We start from the raw sequence: 10,353 nt of genomic DNA, 5'->3' as shown, positions 1-10,353 counted from the left end.
GGAGTTGAAGTTAATATTTCAAGCAAATGCCCGGATTGAGAGATATGAAGTCTCCAATAAGTTCTATAGCTGCAAGATGGAGGAGAACAGTTCTGTCAGTGAGCATATACTCAAAATGTCTGGGTATAATAATCACTTGATTCAATTGGGAGTTAATCTTCCAGATGATTGCGTCATTGGCAGAATTCTCCAATCACTGCCACCAAGCTACAAGAGCTTCGTGATGAACTATAATATGCAAGGGATGAACAAGACTATTCCCGAGCTCTTCGCAATGCTAAAAGCTGCGGAGGTAGAAATCAAGAAGGAGCATCAAGTGTTGATGGTCAACAAGACCACTAGTTTCAAGAAAAAGGGCAAAGGGAAGAAGAAGGGGAACTTCAAAAAGAACGGCAAGCAAGTTGCTACTCAAGAGAAGAAACCCAAACCTGGACCTAAGCCTGAAACTGAGTGCTTCTATTGCAAGCAGACTGGACACTGGAAGCGGAACTGCCCCAAGTATTTGGCGGATAAGAAGGATGGCAAGGTGAACAAAGGTATATGTGATATACATGTTATTGATGTGTACCTTACTAATGCTCGCAGTAGCACCTGGGTATTTGATATTGGTTCTGTTGCTAATATTTGCAACTCGAAACAGGGACTACGGATTAAGCAAAGATTGGCAAAGGACGAGGTGACGATGCGCGTGGGAAACGGTTCCAAAGTCGATGTGATCACAGTCGGCACGCTACCTCTACATCTACCTTCGGTATTAATATTAGACCTAAATAATTGTTATTTGGTGCCAGCGTTAAGCATGAACATTATATCTGGATCTTGTTTGATGCGAGACGGTTATTCATTTAAATCTGAGAATAATGGTTGTTCTATTTATATGAGTAATATCTTTTATGGTCATGCACCCTTAAAGAGTGGTCTATTTTTATTAAATCTCGATAGTAGTAACACACATATTCATAGTGTTGAAGCCAAAAGATGCAGAGTTGATAATGATAGTGCAACTTATTTGTGGCACTGCTGTTTAGATCATATCGGTGTAAAGCGCATGAAGAAACTCCATACTGATGGACTTTTGGAACCACTTGATTATGAATCACTTGGTACTTGCGAACCGTGCCTCATGGGCAAGATGACTAAAACGCCGTTCTCCGGTACTATGGAGAGAGCAACAGATTTGTTGGAAATCATACATACAGATGTATGTGGTCCGATGAATATTGAGGCTCGTGGCGGATATCGTTATTTTCTGACCTTCACAGATGACTTAAGCAGATATGGGTATATCTACTTAATGAAACATAAGTCTGAAACGTTTGAAAAGTTCAAAGAATTTCAGAGTGAAGTTGAAAATCATAGTAACAAGAAAATAAAGTTTCTACGATCTGATCGTGGAGGAGAATATTTGAGTTACGAGTTTGGTGTACATTTGAAAAATTGTGGAATAGTTTCGCAACTCACGCCACCCGGAACACCACAGCGTAATGGTGTGTCCGAACGTCGTAATCGTACTTTACTAGATATGGTGCGATCTATGATGTCTCTTACTGATTTACCGCTATCGTTTTGGGGATACGCTCTAGAGACGGCCACATTCACGTTAAATAGGGAACCATCAAAATCCGTTGAGACGACGCCTTATGAACTGTGGTTTGGCAAGAAACCAAAGTTGTCGTTTCTAAAAGTTTGGGGCTGCGATGCTTATGTGAAAAAGCTTCAACCTGATAAGCTCGAACCCAAATCGGAGAAATGTGTCTTCATAGGATATCCAAAGGAGACTATTGAATACACCTTCTATCACAGATCCGAAGGCAAGACTTTTGTTGCTAAATTCGGAAACTTTCTGGAGGAGTTTCTCTCGAAAGAAGTGAGTGGGAGGAAAGTAGAACTTGACGAGGTAACTGTACCTGCTCCCTTATTGGAAAGTAGTACATCACAGAAAACTGTTTCTATGACACCTACACCAGTTAGTGAGGAAGCTAATGATGATGATCATGAAACTTCAGAACAAGATACTACTGAACCTCGTAGATCAACCAGAGTAAGATCCGCACCAGAGTGGTACGGTAATCCTGTTCTGGAAGTCATGCTACTAGATCATGATGAACCTACGAACTATGAAGAAGCGATGGTGAGCCCAGATTCCGCAAAGTGGCTTGAAGCCATGAAATCTGAAATGGGATCCATGTATGAGAACAAAGTATGGACTTTGGTTGACTTGCCCGATGATCGGCAAGCAATTGAGAATAAATGGATCTTCAAGAAGAAGACTGACGCTGACGGTAATATTACTGTCTACAAAGCTCGACTTGTCGCAAAAGGGTTTCGGCAAGTTCAAGGGATTGACTACGATGAGACCTTCTCACCCGTAGCGATGCTTAAGTCTGTCCGAATCATGTTAGCAATTGCCGCATTTTATGGTTATGAAATTTGGTAGATGGATGTCAAAACTGCATTCCTGAATGGATTTCTGGAAGAAGAGTTGTATATGATGCAACCAGAAGGTTTTGTCGATCCAAAGGGAGCTAACAAAGTGTGCAAGCTCCAGCGATCCATTTATGGACTGGTGCAAGCCTCTCGGAGTTGGAATAAACGCTTTGATAGTGTGATCAAAGCATTTGGTTTTATATAGACTTTTGGAGAAGCCTGTATTTACAAGAAAGTGAGTGGGAGCTCTATAGCATTTCTGATATTATATGTAGATGACATATTTCTAATTGGAAATGATATAGAATTTCTGGATAGCATAAAGGGATACTTGAATAAGAGTTTTTCAATGAAAGACCTCGGTAAAGCTGCTTACATATTAGGCATTAAGATCTATAGAGATAGGTCAAGACGCTTAATTGGACTTTCACAAAGCACATACCTTGACAAAGTTTTGAAGAAGTTCAAAATGGATCAAGCAAAGAAAGGGTTCTTGCCTGTGTTACAAGGTGTGAAGTTGAGTAAGACTCAATGCCCGACCACTGCAGAAGATAGAGAGAACATGAAAGATGTTCCCTATGCTTCAGCCATAGGCTCTATCATGTATGCAATGATGTGCACCAGACCTGATGTGTGCCTTGCTATAAGTCTAGCAGGGAGGTACCAAAGTAATCTAGGAGTGGATCACTGGACAGCGGTCAAGAACATCCTGATATACCTGAAAAGGACTAAGGATATGTTTCTCATATATGGAGGTGACAAAGAGCTCATCATAAAAGGTTACGTTGATGCAAGCTTTGACACTGATCCGGATGATTCTAAATCGCAAACCGGATACGTATTTACATTAAACGGTGGAGCTGTCAGTTGGTGCAGTTCTAAACAAAGCGCTGTAGCGGGATCTACATGTGAGGCGGAGTACATAGCTGCTTCGGAAGCAGCAAATGAAGGAGTCTGGATGAAGGAGTTCATATCCGATCTAGGTGTCATACCTAGTGCATCGGGTCCAATGAAAATCTTTTGTGACAATACTGGTGCAATTGCCTTGGCAAAGGAATCCAGATTTCACAAGAGAACCAAGCACATCAAGAGACGCTTCAATTCCATCCGGGATCTAGTCCAGGTGGGAGACATAGAGATTTGCAAGATACATACGGATCTGAATGTTGCAGACCCGTTGACTAAGCCTCTTCCACGAGCAAAACATGATCAGCACCAAGGCTCCATGGGTGTTAGAATCATTACTGTGTAATCTAGATTATTGACTCTAGTGCAAGTGGGAGACTGAAGGAAATATGCCCTAGAGGCAATAATAAAGTTATTATTTATTTCCTTATATCATGATAAATGTTTATTATTCATGCTAGAATTGTATTAACCGGAAACATAATACATGTGTGAATACATAGACAAACAAAGTGTCACTAGTATGCCTCTACTTGACTAGCTCGTTAATCAAAGATGGTTATGTTTCCTAACCATGAACAATGAGTTGTTATTTGATTAACGGGATCACATCATTAAGTGAATGATCTGATTGACATGACCCATTCCATTAGCTTAGCACCCGATCGTTTAGTATGTTGCTATTGCTTCCTTCATGACTTATACATGTTCCTATAACTATGAGATTATGCAACTCCCGTTTGCCGGAGGAACACTTTGTGTGCTACCAAACATCACAACGTAACTGGGTGATTATAAAGGAGCTCTACAGGTGTCTCCAAAGGTAAATGTTGGGTTGGCGTATTTCGAGATTAGGATTTGTCACTCCGATTGTCGGAGAGGTATCTCTGGGCCCTCTCGGTAATGCACATCACTTAAGCCTTGCAAGCATTGCAACTAATGAGTTAGTTGCGGGATGATGTATTACAGAACGAGTAAAGAGACTTGCCGGTAACGAGATTGAACAGGTATTGGAATACCGACGATCGAATCTCGGGCAAGTAACATACCAATGACAAAGGGAACAACGTATGTTGTTATGCGGTCTGACCGATAAAGATCTTCATAGAATATGTAGGAGCCAATATGAACATCCAGGTTCTGCTATTGGTTATTGACCGGAGACATGTCTCGGTCATGTCTACATTGTTCTCGAACCCGTAGGGTCCGCACGCTTAAGGTTACGATGACAGTTTTATTATGAGTTTATGCATTTTGATGTACCGAAGTTTGTTCGGAGTCCCGGATGTGATCACGGACATGACGAGGAGTCTTGAAATGGTCGAGACATAAAGATTGATATATTGGAAGCCTATGTTTGGATATCGGAAGTGTTCCGGGTGAAATCGGGATTTTACCGGAGTACCGGGAGGTTACCGGAACCCCTCGGGAGCTATATGGGCCATAGTGGGCCTTAGTGGAAAAGAGAAGAGGCAGCCCAAAGTGGGCCGCGCGCCCCTCCCCTCCCTTGGTCCGAATAGGACAAGGAGAGGGGGCCGGCCACCCTCTCTCTCTCCCCCCCTCCGCGAATCCTATTCCAACTAGGATTGGGGGGGGAATCCTACTCCCAGAGGGAGTAGGACTCTCCTGGCGCGCCTCTCCTAGGCCGGCCGCACCCCCCCCCCCTTAGTCCTTTATATACGGAGGCAGGGGCACCCCAGAAACACACAAGTTGATCCACGTGATCTTATTCTTAGCCGTGTGCGGCGCCTCCTGCCACCATAGTCCTCGATAATATTGTAGCGGTGCTTAGGCGAAGCCCTGCGACAGTAGTACATCAAGATCGTCACCACGCCGTCGTGCTGACGGAACTCTTCCCCGACACTTTGCTGGATCGAAGTCCGGGGATCGTCATCGAGCTGAACGTGTGCTAGAACTCGGAGGTGCCGTAGTTTCGGTGCTTGATCGGTCGAGCCGTGGAGACGTACGACTACATCAACCAAACGTTTCCGTTGTCGATCTACAAGGTACGTAGATCACACTCTCCCCTTGTTGCTATGCATCACCATGATCTTGCGTGTGCGTAGGAATTTTTTTGAAATTACTACGTTCCCCAACACAGACAACTTCCACTGCACAACATATAATGTGGCAACTCACACCATGGCCTCACATAAAAACGAGTTGTCATGTAATACATTCAAATATGTCCAGCTATCACAAGTCAGCATGACAAACGCAATTGAGTCTATTGGACAGTCAATTTGCCATTATCATGCATATGACATGGCAACAGACATAGTGTTTTCACAAAATTAGTTGCCACTTTGAAGCATAGTCGTGGCAACTCAAACGGTTGATTCAGAAAATTAGTTGGCAATTTTCCATGTAATACATTCAAATATGTTCAGCTATCACAAGTCAGCATGGCAAACGCAATTGAGTCTATTGTATAGTCAATTTGCCATTATCTTGCATATGATATGGCAACAGGCATAGTGTATTCACAAAATTAGTTGCCACTTTGAAGCATAGTCGTGGCAACTCACACGGTTGATTCAGAAAATTAGTTGCCACCAGTGATGATAGTTGTTGAAAATGTCGTAACTGTTATTATCCTACACTTTGAAATGCATCTAACTAAATCTAGGGTTCAATCGCAACTATCATATCCTGAGTTCAACAAAAAACTCTCTACACTGATGGCCATAGCATTTCGAGGCAAATTAGCACTAACATCTAGAAAATCGCCTGCATAATCACAAGGCAAAAAACGGATGTGGCTGCGGACCAGGCGAGCCACACCGGCATGACTGCCACCGCGGCGGCGACAAAACTGCGCAATGCCGTCCTAAATGGCAAGCACGCGACTCCGCCACCGACGAGGACACCGGAGCACCGCGAATCGGCCGGAATCTCGAGGAAACTTGGGGGGGGGGGGGGGGTGACCACAGAGGGAGGGGGCAGAAATCGCAGGCAGGAATGTGAGCACGCAGGGACCCTTACCTTCAATCTGCGGCTACTTCGGCGATGACGCTCCGGTCCGGCGAACCCCAGCAACGACCGCGAATGCCGTCGACTCTTCCGCCGCCGCCTTCTTCTCTTCTCGGTCTCTCCTCCAATCAAATGCAACCGGTGTGGATGGGTGGGTTGGGAGTAATGGAACCGCGAGGGGAGCGCGAGTGGCAAGTCGTGGGAGACGGCAACCGCAGTCGGGCGTGGTGTGCGGGCGCGAAGGCAGTTCCATTGCACACCCGACTCGCAACCGGTGACCTCGGAGGAAAAAACGGCATGCAGACGACACACAGGACTTGTCCTACATGGCACATCAAATTCCTTTTTTCGTGTCAAGATTTGTGCAAAAGGCAGTGAACGACAATCCAGACATGTGGGCGAGTTGGTGAACGCCCACACGTATGGGCGTTAGTGTTTCCGATCTTTAATCCTAGTCTTATCTGTCCTACATCCTCCGGTGCTTTCGACGCTGATCTCACAATCATGAAAAGACTCGCGGCTTAGCACCCCCATTTTACACACACCAGACAGTGATTTACGCTCTAATCACCCGTCTTGAGAGCGAAGCAAAGCCTTTTATCTCAAGAAAGACGCGCGCAATCACAGACTCGTGATGCGTCCGTGCAGCCCGAAAGCAAAAGAGAGAAAAACATATAAGATCATCAAAGGCAAAGACGGCGTACGATCTCCTTATCCATCCCCATTGCCAAAGGCCGAATGATGGCTTGCAGAGGGAGTAAAGCTCGGTTTCATATCCCCAGCACGTCTCGTCAGCAGCCGCAGGGGTCAGATCTCAGCCGTCCGGTTTCCCCTGTCCCCACCATCCATCGGTCATCGGTTGTTGTAGCCTCCCGATCAGCGGGCAGCCTGCGCCCAAAACCTTCGTAGTTTTTCCCGCGAATTCAAGAACTCGGACCTCTTTTGCGTCCATAAGATAAGAAGTCGACCTGACAATCGCTTCTTATCTTTCACTCTGGAGCCACCTCAATCAATCAGAAAAATCAAGTTGCTCTTCTCTGCATAGTCAAAAATCTTCCCGGAGGCAGACAGACAGGTGCAAATATCATCTGAAAAGCCTCAACCGATTCAGCACTTCAGTAGTTTGCTTCGGCGCTCTCCCTCTTCTTCTCCGGGACACCAGCCCAGCTGCACCCATCCGTAGTAGTTGGCCCGTCCCTGCAGCCGCGACCAAACTGCCGCGGTGTAGTTCACGTCTGAGTCCACCAATGCATACTACCAGCACGCACCACTACTACCATTCCCCTACTACTACTACCGGGTGGCCGGCGTCGCCATGTATTCCTATCATGGTTTCTTGCTTTCCCGCCTTCCCTTGCCTTGCACATCCCGGCAAGCGACCTGCTGCTGCTAGGCTCCATTTCCAGCATTAGTCTATACCCTGATCGGAAGCAAGTGCATGCTAGCTGACGCTAGTTCACCGAAACGACGCCATGGATAAGCAGAGGCGCCAGCTTCGGCTACGGCAATGGCTGGTGGTTCCATGGGTTATCGCGGTCATGGGAGCTGCCGTGGCGACGGCGGAGTTGGCGGAGTCGGACCTGGAGGCGTTCCGCGACGAGCGGGGCGGGCTGGTGGCGCTGCGCGACGGGCTGCGCTCGGCCAAGGACCTGCACTCCAACTGGACGGGCCCGCCGTGCCACGGCGGGCGGAGCCGGTGGTACGGCGTCTCCTGCGACGGCGACGGCCGCGTGGTGGGCGTCAGGCTCGACGGGGTTCAGCTCACGGGCGCGCTCCCCGCTGGCGCGCTCCGCGGCGTCGCGCGGCTTGCCACGCTCAGCCTGCGTGACAACGCCATCCACGGCGCGCTCCCGGGGCTTGCCGGCCTGGACCGGCTCCGCGTCATCGACCTGTCGAGCAACCGCTTCTCGGGCCCGATCCCGCGCCGGTACGCCGCGGCGCTCCCCGCTCTCACGCGGCTCGAGCTCCAGGACAACCTGCTCAACGGAACCGTGCCGGCGTTCGCGCAGGGCGAGCTCACCGTCTTCAACGTGTCCTACAACTTCCTCCAGGGCGAGGTCCCGGGTACGCGTGCGCTCCGCCGGTTCCCCGCGAGCGCTTTCGGCCACAACCTCAAGCTCTGCGGCGAGGCCGTGAACGCCGCGTGCGGGTCGGGTTCGCCCTCAGCCGACGATGAAGCCCCAGCTGCCGGCAACCGCGACGATCGGGTCGTCAGGCCGGCCGACCACGACGCCCGCGGGCGGGCCGCGCGCAAGTCAAGGCACTTCAAGCTGGCTGCGTGGAGCGTCGTGGCGATCGCCCTTATCGCCGCGATGGTGCCGTTCGCCGCCGTGCTCATCTTCCTGCATCAGACCAAGAAGTCCCGGGAGGTTCGTCTCGGTGGCCGTGCCACGCCGACAGGAGCGCCGGACATCAAGGATAAAGCCGAGCAAGGCAAGTTGAGTGGCAGCGGCAGCGGCAGCAGCAGCGGGAGCCGGAACGCGCAGGCGCAGCTGCAGTTCTTCCGCGCGGACAAGGCGGCCGGCTTCGACCTCGACGACCTGTTCCGTTCGACGGCGGAGATGCTCGGCAAGGGACGGCTGGGGATCACCTACCGCGTGACGCTCGAGGGCGGCGCCGCCGTCGTCGTCGTGAAGCGGCTGCGCAACATGGGGCACGTGCCGCGCAAGGACTTCGCGCACACCATGCAGCTGCTGGGCAAGCTCCGGCACGAGAACGTGGTCGAGGTCGTCGCGTGCTACCACTCCAAGGAGGAGAAGCTCGCCGTCTACGAACACGTGCCCGGGCGCAGCCTCTTCGAGCTCCTTCACGGTACGTCCCCTTCGTGGTCGCTCGCAACATGCATCTCCATTTACCATCGAGAGCTTGTCCATCAGTGCCATGGCGATTTGGTGAGATCGACTGACCTTGCTCTGCTCTGTCTGTTGCGCGCGTGCAGAGAACAGAGGCGAAGGCAGGATGCCGCTGCCGTGGCCGGCGAGGCTGTCGATAGCGAAGGGCATGGCGCGCGGGCTGGCGTACCTGCACCAGACGATGCCGTTTTTCCACCGGCCGCCGCACGGCAACCTCAAGTCGTCCAACGTGATCATCCTGTCGACGCCCAGCGGCAAGCACCAGCACCCGCACGTGGTGCCGAAGCTCACGGACTACGGCTTCCACCCGCTGCTCCCTCACCACGCGCACAGGCTGGCCGCGGCCAAGTGCCCGGAGTACGCGCGCGGCAAGCGACCGTCGTCCCGGGCCGACGTGTTCTGCTTCGGCCTCGTGCTGCTGGAGGTGGTGACGGGGAAGTTGCCGGTGGACGAGGCTGACGGCGACATGGCGGAGTGGGCGCGTCTGGCGCTGAGCCACGAGTGGTCCACGGACATACTCGACGTGGAGATCGTCGGCGAGCTGGAGCGGCACGGGGACATGCTGAGGCTCACGGAGGTCGCGCTGATGTGCGCTGCTGTCGAGCCCGACAGGCGGCCCAAGATGCCCGACGTCGTCAGGATGATCGACGAGATCGGCGGCGGCGTGGAGGAGAAAGGGAGGTGGGAGCTCGTCGTAGGATGATCTTGAGCTGTGTGTAGGAGACCATTTGTGCTTCCGCGATACACGATATCTTAGTTACCACCCGTCTTTTTGTATCTAAGTAATGTACTTTGTGTTCCTCTTTCTTCTCGGAAGGTATCATGGCCATCGATTAGTGAGTACTACTACGAAGCTTCTAATCGGTTTTGCTATTTGTTGCCATCATGTGTTTAGCTATGACCTCGTCCACCAGTGCCCATATACATCGTGACAGGGAGCACTCAATCAACAAGTGTCTCCATGAATCTTCCATACCACAAATGCCACATGCACTGGATGGTGACATATTCCTGTGAATAGCGGACATCTTCGGTAGGCAGAGATTGTTTAGCTAATCGCCAGAGAAACATTCTGATTTTACCTGGTACTTGAGTATTCCACAACGACTTCCAAGCTCATTCTTCACCACCTGAGCTCGAAGAACCAGTCGTCCCATCAATCCAAGCCGCCCTCATGTACTTCATGGCAATCATC

General features: G+C 50.1%; 1 protein-coding gene across 1 annotated transcript; it reads left to right on the top strand.

Moving 5' to 3' along the window:
* The first annotated feature begins 6,463 nt into the window (after window positions 1-6,463).
* Window positions 6,464-10,133, top strand: LOC147990981 (putative inactive receptor kinase At5g16590). The gene is made up of 2 exons (XM_087519393.1): window positions 6,464-9,117; window positions 9,245-10,133. The coding sequence occupies exons 1-2, from the start codon at window positions 7,779-7,781 to the stop codon at window positions 9,859-9,861; spliced, it is 1,956 nt and encodes a 651-aa protein (XP_087375519.1). The 5' UTR covers window positions 6,464-7,778; the 3' UTR covers window positions 9,862-10,133.
* The last annotated feature ends 220 nt before the right edge of the window (window positions 10,134-10,353 follow it).

This window comes from Triticum urartu, chromosome 1A (genome assembly GCF_056163025.1).
Source record: "Triticum urartu cultivar PI428250 chromosome 1A, HENAU_Tu73, whole genome shotgun sequence".
NCBI classification, from domain to species: domain Eukaryota; kingdom Viridiplantae; phylum Streptophyta; class Magnoliopsida; order Poales; family Poaceae; genus Triticum; species Triticum urartu.
This window is presented reverse-complemented; position numbering and strand designations above follow the sequence as displayed.